The sequence below is a fragment of the Bidens hawaiensis genome, unplaced genomic scaffold (genome assembly GCF_021521415.1).
Source record: "Bidens hawaiensis isolate Kalapana, Puna unplaced genomic scaffold, B.hawaiensis_p1.1 tig00005142_1, whole genome shotgun sequence".
Lineage (NCBI taxonomy): Eukaryota > Viridiplantae > Streptophyta > Magnoliopsida > Asterales > Asteraceae > Bidens > Bidens hawaiensis.
In genome coordinates this window covers 1,475,159-1,490,186 of record NW_027491327.1, presented here as the reverse complement: position 1 = coordinate 1,490,186, position 15,028 = coordinate 1,475,159, and the positions used below count along the sequence as shown (strand labels likewise).

Here is a 15,028-nt window from a genome sequence, read left to right as displayed (position 1 = left end):
GATTCATTAATACTAATGTTCAACAGAAAAGTGTTAAAAGTCGTGGACCTGTTGTCTCTTGGCATACGAGCAAGTACTTTCATTTCTGAGGACCGTCCGGCGTCCACTGTTTCTTTGCATTGGCCTACCTAATAGATCCTAGAACAGAAAAGAAAATATAGACTGACAAAATCAGTGATTATAGCAAAGAATTTTGCAGGTTAAGATTATCTTAAAATCAATAATCTCAAGATCATTTAAGTTATTCATCCAGTTATTTTTTTTGTTTAGTTAGGATAAGAGAAACAAATATCTTGCAAGAAATGTTTAAACATGCGCTAGCCAGAAATAAGTATAATATAATGTTTGAAATTAGATTAAATTCAAAGAAAATCACATTAGTTTGACTTTCCATGATGGTCAAACTGTGTTCGTAAGTTTAAATAGAACAGAAATTTTATGTATAAAAGAAGCTTTGAGCATAGAAGCAAGCGATCTGTGATTAGTTTAGCAAAATTAGATCATCTGAGCTAATTAAAAAATTATGAGATCAGCGACATTAGAAGCACAGGTAGCATGTTACACATTCAGATCGATTGCATAATATTTACAAACCTGCACCTTGCACCAGTTAAAAAATCGATCCAAAACTGAAAAACTGAAAATACCAAAACTGAAATAACCGAACCGAGGCAAAATCCATCGCCCGATTTGGTTTTGGTTTTGGTTTTGCGTGAAAGTAAAAGCGAAAAAACAGAACCGAACCGATTCACCGAACCAAACTAATAGATTTTTTATTTTTCTTTTAAAAGTTAAGTTTTTTTATAATAGTTTAATATATAGTTAACCCAAATATATAATAATTATAATTATTTTTAACTAACAAAAGAACTTAAGGCCCAAATTCATTATTTTTGGCTAAGCCGAGAAAACTAAATCAATAACCGAAACCAGTTTGGTTTGCTTTTAGTCCAAAACTGAACCAACCCATGCACACGCTTCTACTACCCAATTTGCTAATTTCAGTACAAAATGACTGTCAAAAAAGTTTTGTTAAATGATGTTCACACTTCACACTAGCTGGCTTTATTTGTATTTTATCCATTTACATTAAATTAAGGCAACTAAAATAAGGCAAGTGAAAGTTAGCTGAGAGAGAGAGAGAGATGACCTTCGTCAGATTTATCATCTTTCAATTTTCAGACCTTTAATCAAAGAAATGCTTTGTGGAAGATGAGTTATGCCGGTACCACTAATATCTAACCGCTGTAAACATCCTAAATTACCCAGTTCGTCAGCCAATTTCTCAACCATATAACAGCCTTGAAGATTCAACACCCTGAGACGTTTCAACTTACAGATGCTGCTTGGAATTTCTCTTAAATTAGAGCAATTATCTAGTTTCAGTTCCTCCAACGACTCTAATTCACCAACATCCTCAGGCAATTCCTCTATTCCACTGGCGTCAAGGTTAAGAGCTGTCAAATGTTGTAGACTACAAATACTTCCTGGAAGACTCTTAAGACTATAGCAATCAGAGAGATTCAAAGAGACAAGGTTATGAAGATTTCCAATTGATGAGGGTATTTCTGATATATTGCGGTTAAATGAAAGATCCAGCACTTGCAAACTATTGCTGGAGTGCCCTGTGACTATACAACCCGGGAATTCCCTCAGATTTAAATTACCTATATTTAGAACCTCAAGTGATTCCAACTCCTCGATAAAAGATACAGACTTCAAACCCCTGCAGTAATCTAAGTTTAAGTAGACAAGGCTTTTTAGGCATCCCCCGTCCACGTCAACTTTTACCAAATCCCGACAACCTAAAAGATTTAACCTCTCGAGTTTGGGAGTCAGCCCAAGGTCAAGGCTCCTCAACTTTGAACCACCCAAATCAAGGAATCTGAGCTTCTCCATAACCTATTACAAGATGAAAAACAAACAAAAGGCGTTAATATGTTGTTGAGATAACCAAGTCAAGGAATTTGAGCTTCTTCATAGCCTATCACAAGATGAAAAGAGAACAAGAAAAGGTAAATGTAAGTTGTTAGCTAATAGATATACCATTAAATAACAACCAATCAACCATATTACCTTTCCTCCTTCCCAAAGATGTTCGATTTTGCTGTTAAACATAGCAAGTGCAACAAGATTATTTGCTTCAACCGTTTTGGGTAAACACCAGTGGGGGTAGTTGTACCAAAACAAACATCGTAACGAATTTGGAAAGTGTAGGCGAGCTTCGTCAATCTTCACACAGCCATTAAAACCATTTGTGAACACTCCCCTGTCCACAATTAGGCATCTAAGTTTCTTCATGTTTCCAAGACCTTCCAAATAAATACTAGGAGTGTTTTCAAGATCTATACATCTTACTGCTTCGTTACCCTATAATTCAAGAATGACCGTAAAAGCTATGTTATAACTAATGAAAAAATTGTGAGTATTTCATCTCCATCTTACAAATAGATTTGACTCTTACCGTGTTATCAGACAAGACATGTTCGATTTCTTTCTGAACCCATAATCGATTATGTTTGTTGGGCTCTTCTGGATGCTCACGACGTACAATATTCATGCCCATTTCTACTAAGTGGTCATGCATGGTTATAATAGTTGAACCATCAAAAGTGTCGTCTGAAATTGTTATTAGAGATTTTTTCTCAAGAACTCTTAAACCGCTTCTAGCATAAAATCCGGAGCTTTCAAGCATTCTTATTGCATCGTCTTTCTTCCAACCTTGAAGGAAGCACGCCACATCCAGGAATATTTCCTTGTAACCTTCCTCAAGTTTTTGATAACTTAGCTCCAATATTTTAAGAGTTTCCTTCAACGGAATTGTTTTGAGTCTCTCTAGTGCATCTGCCCATTCACTAGCATCTTTACCACACAAATATGAACCCAGAACTTTGATTGTTAAAGGAAGACCAGAAGCGTAACTTAAGACTTTTTGTGAAAGCTTTTCGAACTCTTTAGTTGGTTTATCTTTCCCGAATGCATGCCTATTGAAGAGGCAAATTGCTTCCTCGTTCGTTAAAAGATTGACATCAAGTATCCATTCCACTTTGTGTGCTTCAAGCACCTGCCCATCTCTAGTTGTGATTATAATTCTGCTTCTTGGCCCGAACCAAGAAGTATCACCAACTAACATCTCAAGCTGGTCTTTATGATTCACATCATCGAGAACAACAAGAACTTTTTTTCCACGCAACATCTTTTTCATCAACCTTTTTCCTTCATGAACACCGCTTACAGTAATGTCTTTATTCTTTAATACATCTCTAAGCACTTGTTCTTGCAACTTCTCCAAACCTGACCGTGAGGCATTTTCCCTCACATCCTCAACAAAGCTTTGGCCTTCAAAGTTAAATGCTATTTTATCAAAAATAGCTCGAGCCAAAGTGGTCTTCCCGGCACCTCCCATGCCCTTGATCCCTATCATGCGTACATCATTTAAACCAATTTCTAAACACGAATCAAGATCTTGCATCCTTTGTTCAATGCCTACTAAGCTTGCATCAATGGGACGTAACTCGAGTGAAACCTTCTCAATAATTAATTTTATGACTTTAGCTTCGTGCCTGCAGATAATTTTTTTTTTAATTATTAGATTGGTTAATAATCCACACAATCAATCATTTTTCAGGTCGGTGTAATTCAGAATGTATAAGTGTAACGTATTTCATGTTTCAGCTACGGGTGTATAGTATTTGAATTGGACTCGAGGAACTCAAAATTCGATTCCAGTAACATTCGAATTTGAAGGTTCGAATTTGGTTCCCAGTCATTCGAATTCGATTCGGTTCAAATTTGATTTGGTTCCCAGTCATTCGATTCGAAACAAAAACCAATTTATGATTTTAAATTCGAATCAAATTTCGAATTTAAACTATACATTTTTTTATTATAAATATTCATATTAATAAAGAGATAAATTACAAAAGTTTTTATACTTCTAAATATTAAAAATTAGAAGTTCCTCATTCTGGCTATTAAGTCATATGTTACTGAATGCTACCACTTTAAATAAATCATTTAAAGTTTTTATAACTTTAAATGATTTATTTGTTTTATAAACTTGTACTTTTTGTTGTTTAAAACACAAGTTTATAGTCGTTTTGAAATTGGAATTAAAAGAAACGATTTTGTGACTTAATTCGAATCGAATCTATTCGAATTCGATTGGGATTCAAACTAAATCGAACTTCGAACTAGCCATTTTGAATTAGAAACGAACTGACTTTGTTGAAGCTATTTCGAATTTGAATACAACTTTAAAATTCAAAATTCGACGAAATTCGAATAATTTGAACACCCCTAGTTTTAGTTAGACTCAAGTGTACTTTATTATTTTCCTATAAAACAATAAAGGAATTACCCATCAGCAATGTTCTTCAAATCCCATTCAGACAAATTTGCTGCTGCTTCAAGAGCCTCTCTCCATTTTCTAACCTCTGATTTATTATTATTATCTTTATGTTTGGCAAAGGCCTCACCGACTGATCCGGTTTGTTTACGGACATCAGAGGGATCCACATCGTAGAACACTGGGAAAGCAATACGCCCATTCGTCTTATGACACTCCATGATCTTCAGTAGCACGTTTAAGCACCATGATGAAGATGCGTAGCTTTTGGAAAATACAATAATGTAGACTCTCGAGTCCTCAATGGCTTGTAAGAGCTCATCGTTGATCCTTTCTCCTTTATCGAGTCTCTCGTCATCTTTGAACGTGAAAATACCCCATTGATCAAGGGCAGCATAAAGATGATCAACAAAGGTCCTGCGGGTGTCTTCGCCACGAAAACTCAGAAACACATCGTACTTGTTGTTAGCAGATGAACTTGAAGAAGCCATTAAAGGTGTGCTTGGGATGAGATACTGAATTATCAAGTCTCTTTGATTTTTGAGAAAGAAATGATCACCAGCTGATTGCAAAGAAAGGAGGATATATTGAATTATTGATTGCAAGATGTGAACCACAGACAAGAGCTGTTAAAGTCAATAAAATTATGTATTATTACAATATTTAATTATCATAAATAAGATTGTTTTAGGAAGTGTTGAAACTTTCAAATCTGAGTAAAACGACTCAAATAAAAAAAAAATCAATATTGCTACGTTGTGGGGCCAAATTTCATTTTTAAATGTTAATAATAATAATAATAACAAAAGCAACAAAGAAATTTCTACAACGCCACATGCACAACTTGAATCCTAAATTGGCCATTTCTCTCTTTAATTTGGATTTACTTTACAAAGGTTATGATTCACGAAAGGCAACAACTTGGATAGTAAATGGGTCACCTCTCTTTTTTATTTTGAGTTTACTTTTCAAAGTCTCCTTTAATCATATTAAACAGAAATATTGAATGAAGATTTGGAATGATTGGATCCGTTGTATCTCATACACCACTTTAAAATACCCTAGGCCGGATAAAAATCAGAGTCAAATTATTCTATAAATAGGGATATAAATGAAAAAAATAAAAAGGATTTGTAGCATAAAAAATTCCCTTAAAAATTAATAAAAATAATAATAACTCAAAATAAAAAAAGAAAGCAACAACAAAAAAAAGACTGAAATGTTTCACCAGTCTTAGAGCATTCTCATCCAACCACTCATTTTATGTGAGGTGTGTTTTTATAATTTAGAGAGTGATTCAGGGTGTTGTGAGTGAAGAGTTTTTATATTTTAGAAAAAGTAGTGATTTTTCTGTATATTTGAAAAGTTACCGTTCATTTGCTATAATTTTTTAATATATTTTAAAAGTGGTTGTGAGTGAAGGAAAAAAGAAAAGGTAATGATAAAAGGTATAAAAAGTATTATTTAATTGAAATAGAGAGAGAAAATATAGTGAGTTTTAGTGTAATTTTTGGTTTAGGGATAAGGGGTGGGATGAGAATGCTCTTAGAGCATTCTCGACCCATCCCTCATCCCTATTTCTATAATTAAAATAAATACCATTACATTTCTCTCATTTTCAATTAAATAATATTTTTTTATGCCTATCATTACAGTTTTCTTTCTTCTCTATTCACAACCAATTCAACAAATATTAAAAAATAAATAAGGGCAAACAAAGTTTCCCCAAATTTACAAAAAAAATCACTACCTTTATCCAAACAGTTTTCAAATGACTTGATTTTTGTTAATTGGAAATTCAAACACCCGAATTGAAACATTGTTTCGTCGTTTGAATAACCGTTTCGAGATAAGTTTTACATCAGTCGAATCATATCGTTCTTCCGATCAAAAGCCCTAAAACATCATTTGAAATTCAGGAAAAAAACATAACGGCGTTAAGTGTTTTTTAACGGAGGTCCATTGAGACAAAAATAGTTGAAAGTTGAGACCAATTGTAGTGATTTTTAAAGTTGAGATTATTATCAACCAATACACAAAAGTTAGGATTATTTATTTCCAATTTACCTTGTTAAAATTGTTTACAATACCTAGGGACCCAAGTCACTCACTCTATTATTGAAGCATACCATATAGACCTTTCGTGTAATTAACTTTTTTCAGTAATAAATTTAAATTCCTGTCTTTTTTAAGTAATAAATTTAAATTCCTCAAAACTAATCAAGTTCAAACAATCCAGGTGACAAAATTAAATAGCAATATTATTTCCATGAAAGCCCCATGGAGCAACTTGGATTTAGATAGGCCCTATCTATTTATTTTTGTTTTACTTTTAAAAGTCATGATGTCAAGAAAACCGCATGCAACAACTTGGATTATAAATAAGCCCTCTCTCTCTTTGATTTTGGGTTTACTATTCAAAATATTTTAGAGTTTCCTTATATTACACACGATGGAATAGAATAAATGATGTAATGAGTTTTGGAATGTGTTAAGTTATATATTCTTTCGTTTCTACTTTCTAAAATTATATACATTGAGAAAGCATGGTTTAAATAAAAATACATAGTTTTCTAAAAATAATAACAAGAGTATAAAATTTGAAGTTAAGAAATTATGTGAGACTATGGGGTGTTTGGGATTTATTATTTTGACCTCCTTGTGACTTTTAACTCTTTGAAATGTTAAATGATGTTTGGGAATCCTTATGGTAGTTTTTTTCTCAAAATGGGTGATGGGAAAAAAATATTTATCAAACTAGGTTTTTATATTTTTTACTTATCAAAAAGGAAAATTGGTTTTAAATAATCCCAACTATCACATGTTGGTAAGTAACAGGCCCAACTTTGCACTTGGCTGGTGGCGGTCCCAACTAAAGGGGTATTTGTTTTTAACGGGCCGCGACTAACGGATGTTAACCCTGTTAGTGATTTGCTGACGTGGACCTTCTTCTCCGGTCGGAAACCTGCTGGAAACCTGCAACTCGCCTCCATTCTCCCTAATATCGTCACACCGTCTCCCTTCCTCTTCAAAACTCATCGGAATTTGAAAATGAAGTACATTACATCTTCTTCCATGGACAATCCCTAGATACCAAACCCGATCTTATTTTCAAAAATTCGAAGTCAATGTCTCACGATTTACAAAATAAGCATAGGGCTTTTGTTAAAGGGGTCAAAACGAGTCGAATGAAGTGTCAATTACCTCAAATGACGAACGATTGACGAGGGTGGACTTCGCCGGAGACAACAACGGCAACACGTCGGTTAGGTTTTGTATGAGGGGAAAGATAGAGAAAGAGAGACGGTGTGACGATATTAGGGAGAATGGAGGCGAGTTGCAGGTTTCCGGCTGGAGAAGAAGGTCCACGTCAGCAAATCACTAACGGGGTTAACATCCGTTAGTCGCGGCCCGTTAAAAACAAATACCCCTTTAGTTGGGCCCGCCACCAGCCAAGTGCAAAGTAGGGCCTGTTATTTACCAATAGATGATAGTTGGGATTATTTAAAACCAATTTTCCTATCAAAAATGAATTGAACAATACTTTTTATGATTAACAGTATTTTTTATATCTCATGAAACTAAGATATAATAACTGAACAAAAGGATCCAATTACGATAGATAGGTGGGTAAATGTGCAACACGTTGCGCCGCCACCCTCTTTTAAATGGCAAAACCGAAACCTACTGAAAACAAAGTTATAGCTCTTTTCTGAAACATAATAGCTTTGGAGGCAAGAGACCCAAATGTATCAAAAAACTTATTACAAAGCTACCATATCTCTGGCCGGCCTACATTTCACCATTGTGCTTTCGGCCAGCCATCATCAACGTGCATCACCACCATCTCCATCTTCATCGTTTTCCGGTTCAAAAGACCGTCTGACAATAGGCAGAAAGTTGAAAACAGAGAGGGAGAGATGGTGATTGTGTAATTCAGATCGCTAGTAGGTTGATTTTCTTGTTTTATGCCTCGTTTTTTACGGGCGGTTTAGGTGGTTTTTCGGCAATGGGTTTCTGATCTCGGTTCATGTGGTTTAGATATCTGTTTTGATATGTTTTTCCCCTGCTATGCGATGGGTTTTAGATCTTGGTTTGTTGTGAAAATCAATCATATATGTTACAAAGGATTTTTATCATCTATGTTTGTCTAAATTGTCTTGAAACTACCCACAATACTCGAGTAAGAATACTCATGAGTTTGATTATTTTTTTTAACAGTGTTTGATAAGTATATAATACTTGACTCAAATTCATATGAAGCGTAAGACGTTAAGAGTTTAAACGTGTGTATACTTTATACACATGACTCTGACGTGTCGCACTCTGACTGCTTAAATGTAGGGTAGACTATAAAATGTGAGTTTGACTTTTTTTTAATAGTGTTTAAAATTATTCATAATACTCGAGTAAGTATTCTTTTGACACGAGATGCAAGTATATTTTTTTCATCTATTTTCCCTAAATTACATAGAAAATAGAAAAAGACGTTCCAAGTGTAATCAAGTGGGCATAATAGATTGGCCTATAACCCTATACAGTACTCGAATAACATTTTGTTTGTTTCTTCTACATTCAAACTAAAAAATATATCCATATTTGAAAAGAAACTAAAAATATATTGTTTAAAAATAATTTAAAAGATGTCTGATAAAGGTGCATAGCTCACGAGTCGTATAATCTGATACTGGTTGTATGATCTAAACCAATCCGACATTCCATAGTGACATATTCAGGAATTTTTTTTAAAGAGTTTATTATTTTTAGATGCTTCAATTTTAAATTGGTCAAAAAAAATTATTCAGGTAGATTCAAGTCGGGTAAGGGTGGCCCAACCATTTTAGGCAGTGTTTTAAAAACTGGTTCAAACCGGCCGGTTGAACCGGTTAAACCGGATTTCGTATAGAAGGTAGGTATTTTGAGCCCGGTATTTTTGGCCGGTTTGCTAGAACATCGTACCGGCGGTTTTTTCTAAAATACCGGTTTTTACCGGCAAACCGGTTTTATGTCCAAAAAATTTTTGATAGTTGCGTCTCGTATTTTATCAAAATTACTTTTAACTCAACAATTTATATTCAAACATGTAAATTTTAGGACTGTTTTTTTAAGATTGAGTGCTTTTATATTGTTTTTTCAATATAGATTAACTTTTTGATTATTTTTTGTTATGAAACATTTACTTTTGGGTTATTTTCGGAGTTAAAGTTGTATTTATAGAAAATTATAAGGTAAACTATTCAACCGGTTGAACTTCCCGGTATAACCCGGTTCAACCGGTTGTACCATTTTTTAGCCCAATCCGGTACGACTAGAAAACCGGTTTTTAAAACATTGATTTTAGGGGCCTAAAGCAACCTAAACTCTAAGGCATTTGACAAAATACATATTTTATCCTAACACATGCAGAATTAGCTAATAGGATTTTATGTGGAATGTAATTTTAGTTATTACAGGTCCGTCTAAAAATAGTCTTTGATTTAGATCATGATGGGTTAAGACAGGTCTACCACGAAATTTTAAAGATTAACATAATAGTTACAAAATATTCATTTGAATGTGGTATGCAACAATCAGTTAAAGCTCAAAACCAACAATGCAAGAAAGTTCAAAACAAGTCAAAATTAAAAAAAGATCTATTAGTTGCATATATATGTGAACATTGATCAAATTAATGGGTCAAAATTCAAACATTGAAAACTAATTAATAACTTATGCAACCAAAGAAATCTAACATATATACAATCATACACTAGCAAGTGAGCACTAAAGATGCTAAATTGTATGCGGAATCAAACTTGTATGCGGCGGGGGCCCATAAGGGTCTTTAACAAGGTTATGCAAATTGCAAAGTCAAGGTGACTTTGGAGGCTAATGAGCTATATAGCCCGAAGGCTAAGGAGGAGCTCAAAAAGGCCGTGCGTGAGTGGGAAAACGTGCAATACCCGTATGTGGTAGCTTTGTCGCAATGCACGAAGTGTACCCTGGATGAGTTGAAAGTATTGGAGCTGGTGGGAATGAGAAATGAACTCGACGAGAAAGGAAATTAACGCAGTGTGAATCCGTTTTATATGTACTTTTGCATTTGGTACTTTCACAGATTAATTTGTGTGTAATCAATGGGCTTGGTAACTTTCGAGTCAAAATGTCCAACTGGAGTATGTGATTGACGAAGATGGAGGTTAAAAGTCTTCTTTCGGCTATTGATACTTTAATAGGATACAATCCCAATCTTTAAACATATATATAGTATCTTTTTCATGGAAAAGTACTTGCTAGGATAGTAGAAAACCCGAATAAAGTGTGTGGCATAGTCCCATAATATACACCATGAAGATACTTACCGGTTATAACAAAGCAAATAATATTGGTTTGGATAAAATAAGCTCAAGATGTTTTAAAAAATAATTTGGTTTGGGTTAAAACATATATCGGTAAAAATGGAGTCGGGTTGAAGTGTGCTGGATTAGTAAAAAAGCACCAAAAATAACAGTGGTCCAAATGACTAAAGGATGCTTTAATACCGGTGTTTACACTTTTAATTAACAAAAATCAAGCTACTTGAAGCACCGTTTTGAGGTAACTTTTACATCAATCGACTCGTATCTTTATTCCAATCAAAAGCCCTAAAATATCAGTTTGAATATTAGAAAAAACTTAACGTCGTTATATTTTTTTAACGGAGGTCCAATGAAAACAAATGGTGTGCAAGTTGGGATCGGTGACAACTACTTTCTAAGTTGGGATTATTATCAGCCAACTGCATTAAGTTGGGATTATTAAATAACTTAATGTAATTTTAGATTTAGAGATAGTGAAAGGGATGCTGCTCTTATTCTCACAACCCACCCCATAACTTACAAATTTCCCCTCATATAATTTAGATGATGAGTTGAAAATGTTCTTAATGTAAATAATGACTTATGGCAAATTAAAGGCAAATTGGAAATAAAATAATCTCACCTTTTGTGTATTGACCGATAATAATCACACCTTTAAAAATCACTACCAACGGTCCAACCTTTCAATTATTTTTGTCTCAATGGTCCTCCGTTAAAAAACATTTAACGTCGTTACATTTTTTTCCGAGTTTCAAACCGATGTTTTAGGGCTTTTGATCAGAAGAATGATTCGGGTCAACGAATGTAAAACTTATCTCGAAACGATGCATTAAATGGATTGATTTTTGTTAATTGGAAATTCAAACACTCAAATTGAAACAACGTTTCATCGTTTGGATCACCATTCCGATAAGTTTTACATCAGTTAACTCGTATCCTTCTTCCGATCAAAAGCCCTAAAATATCAGTTTGAAACTCGGAAAAAAATGTAACGGCGTTAAGTGTTTTTTTAAATAAGGACCGTTGAGACAAAGTAGTTAAAAGGTTGGACCGTTGGTAGTGATTTTAAAGGTGAGATTATTATCGGCCAATACATAAAAGATGGGATTATTTATCTCTAATTAAATAACTTTGTAAAGTTTTACTAAATTTTCCTTTCATATATTTCATGTAACTAAGATTTATATTCATATACTATTAATTTGTATAATGATGAAAAGTGATATCTTTGGGCATTCTCATTCCATCCATCATCTCCATCTCTATAATTTAACAAAAAAACACACTTTTCTCTAATATTTGATTATCTTCTAAAAACCTCCCACATCCTATACTCTATATTTATCTCTATATAATTTTTTTATTAATTCTTTTTCTTTCTTTCACATACAATCACAACTACTAACTATTTTGTCTTATTATATTAACAATAAACAACCCATATTGAAATATCCATTTGCATAACACAAGATAACATAATTATAAATGTGCACCTATAAGGACTCAAATTAGCCATAAACAAGGTTCTATACCCGCACGTTGCAGCGCACGTGCATGCTTGGCTCTCTAACATCGATTAGAATGGATAACAATATTACATACAACAAAGCAAGTCAATCATTTTCCGACACTGCTTTAATTTTATCGACTCCTTTACCTTATTCATGTACCCGTTTTCTACATGCTCCTTTTTCAACCAATGCAGCCTCGAACACTTGCTTCACTCTGTGCAATTTGCTTCTTAAATCTAGCTTCTAAGTCAAAGTCAAACTCTGCTTATGTAACCTGCAAAACAAACAACAAATCAAAAAATGTTAAAATGCAACAAACAGATTAGGGCTACTTATAATAAATACATTTAAAGGTGGCATATTTGGTTAGAATGTCACATGTTCATGAGTAATGACCTGCAATCTCTTTTGTGTTCTTGCCAAATAACACAGGTCATAGTCATTAAACATGTTATGTGTTCGTGATCCCATCCAAAGTAATTTAAAAACTGGTGCAGGAGAGGGCAATCAACAACCAAAAAAACCACATGAACAACTTTAACTACATCATTAAAAAAACCAGCAACTACATAATTTATACATCTGATCTCAATTTTAAAGAAACTAACATATTAAAATAACAATGTAAACACAATAACAAAGCATAATCATTTCAGCTTCTAAGCAAGTACGCAACACGAACTCGCATACAATATCATACCTTTCCATCCTTGTAATATCCATTTCGCGTCTTCATCAAACACGAAATCTTTATGTTGCCCGGCCCGCTTAGAAAGCGGAGAACAAAAGGTAAGAATGTTTACTCATTAGATGCAACTGAACGGATTCGTTTTTGGTTTAAGATTGAACCAAAAAGTGGCACTGTATTAAAACTGTTATTGGATATTAGTAAAGAAGAAACTAGAAAAATCACATTTGTTATTAGCTTTCAACCAGATTCACATATTATGAACCGCAACCAAACTATAAATCACATAATGAATTCAGATTTCGGTTCAGTCTTAGAACGAGCTTGGTTCGATCTTTAACAAAATTCAGTTTCGGTTAAAGACTGAACCGAAACCCAGTTTATAATTACGTCTATAATAGTATTATCCACAACATACACAAACATGAGCAAAACAAAGTCGGATTATGACCAAGCATAAACCAAATCAGGCAAAACAGAGTCGAATTATGAAGCCTTGCAGGTCTAAGCAGATTACATAATTTAAAGCAACACACATACATTGCAGAAACATATAAGGCTAGAGACGGCTTCGACTAAAGCAGCATTTTAACAACACTTAATTAAAACCAAAATAATACCATCAACATATATGATACCAACATGACTCAAATTAACAATAAATTACAATACCCTATCAAAGAATTTTAAAACCCAGCATCAAAGCCTTTCAAATAAACATGCCATGTAAAGTGTTGAACAAGACGCAACTACAACACAAAAGTTAAGTTAAAATGTGTTAATTTTTCATGTTTAGTTAGCCAATATTATTTATGTGTTTTAACCCTCTGAGTTAAAGGCTTTGCATCTCCCTTTTATCTTAATTCTGCAATATAATTTATAAAACTACTAAACCCTAAGCCCTAAATTAGGTTCCAGAAACATGGCAATAGAACATCTACAAACCCTAATTAACTTCTATTTATCCTGCCAACATATTTGTAAGAACACCTCCAAATCATACAATAAACATACTGAAACTGAGAGATATATACGAGAAGTACCTGTTGCAACTTTTGTCTTTGATTTTGATTTTGATTTTGCCTTTGATTTGCTTTAGAGGTAATGGAGAAGGCCGATAAACCCTACTTGAGAGTTTTATAAAAGAGGCAGGAAGATGAGCGGGAGAAGAGATGAGGTGAGATGAGATGGGCGGGAGATGGTGAATTGGGCGGGTGAATGGCGATGTTGTTAAGATAGGGGCGCTACAGTGGCTTTTCAAATATAAAAAGTTACTGTACCAGGTCTTTAATATATAGAGTTAGGGTATAGAAATAGGGGATTGGATGGAGTCTATTTTTACAATATTTTTTTAAATTTTAAAGTTAAGGAGTGTTTTGATGAAAGGAATGAGAATGCTCTTAGAGCATTCCCAGCCCATCCCTACCATATATCCTTATATAACATATAATTACACTAAAAATTATTGCATTTTTTCTTTTATGTTCAATTTAATAATACTTTTTATACCTTTATCATTATATTTCTCTCTTCTCCACTCACAACCACTTTCATAAAATATTAAAAATTTATATGATATCTATAATGAAACCCTAAATATAACTTTCTCATATAACATTTTCTCTCTCATCTACTCACAATCACTCATAACCAAATAATTTGCAAATCGCCTCACATGTTTATAAGGAACGGATTAAGAATGCTCTTAGGCCCTATCATGACATGATGAACATTATACTCTACATGCATATAGCAATCATGATGATACATAAAAAAAGGATTTGTTTGCAATTTCCACATAATCTGTACGAGCATTCTCATCCCATCTTCTATATTCGAATCCAAAATTACACTAAAACAAACTATATTTTTTATTTTCTTTTCAATTAAATAATATTTTTCATACTTTTATTATTACATTTTCTCTGTCATTTACTCACAACCACTTTTCAATAATATTAAAAAATTATATGGGTGAACAGTAATTTTTCAAATTTATAGAAAAATCACTACATGTCTTTTTTCTCCACTCACAACACTCTAAACTATTCTTTATATTATAAAAACATCACTCTGAATATGGTAAGGATGTGAATGCTCTAAATTAATATGTTGATAATTAGCCTATTCGTTACATGGCCGA

General features: G+C 33.4%; 2 protein-coding genes across 2 annotated transcripts in view; one reads left to right on the top strand and one right to left on the bottom strand.

Annotated features, from left to right (window-relative positions):
• Positions 1-15,028, top strand: part of LOC143629058 (uncharacterized) — a 134,132-nt gene that overhangs the window by 31,499 nt on the left and 87,605 nt on the right. The gene's annotated exons all lie outside the window — the stretch shown is intronic.
• On the bottom strand, positions 1,165-3,472 carry LOC143629025 (TMV resistance protein N-like). The gene is made up of 3 exons (XM_077098417.1): positions 2,465-3,472; positions 2,077-2,370; positions 1,165-1,902 (listed from the first exon to the last, which is right to left on the bottom strand). Exons 1-3 carry the CDS (start codon positions 3,470-3,472, stop codon positions 1,165-1,167), a joined length of 2,040 nt encoding a protein of 679 aa, XP_076954532.1.

Excerpts from the sequence above, each read along its gene's own strand:
- LOC143629025 (XM_077098417.1), bottom strand. The coding sequence starts at position 3,472 with ATGCAAGATCTTGATTCGTGTTTAGAAATTGGTTTAAATGATGTACGC. Across the intron at positions 2,371-2,464 it reads ATGTCTTGTCTGATAACACG|GGTAACGAAGCAGTAAGATG; the intron begins GTAAGAGTCAAA and ends CTTGAATTATAG. Across the intron at positions 1,903-2,076 it reads ATCTTTGGGAAGGAGGAAAG|GTTATGGAGAAGCTCAGATT; the intron begins GTAATATGGTTG and ends ATCTTGTAATAG.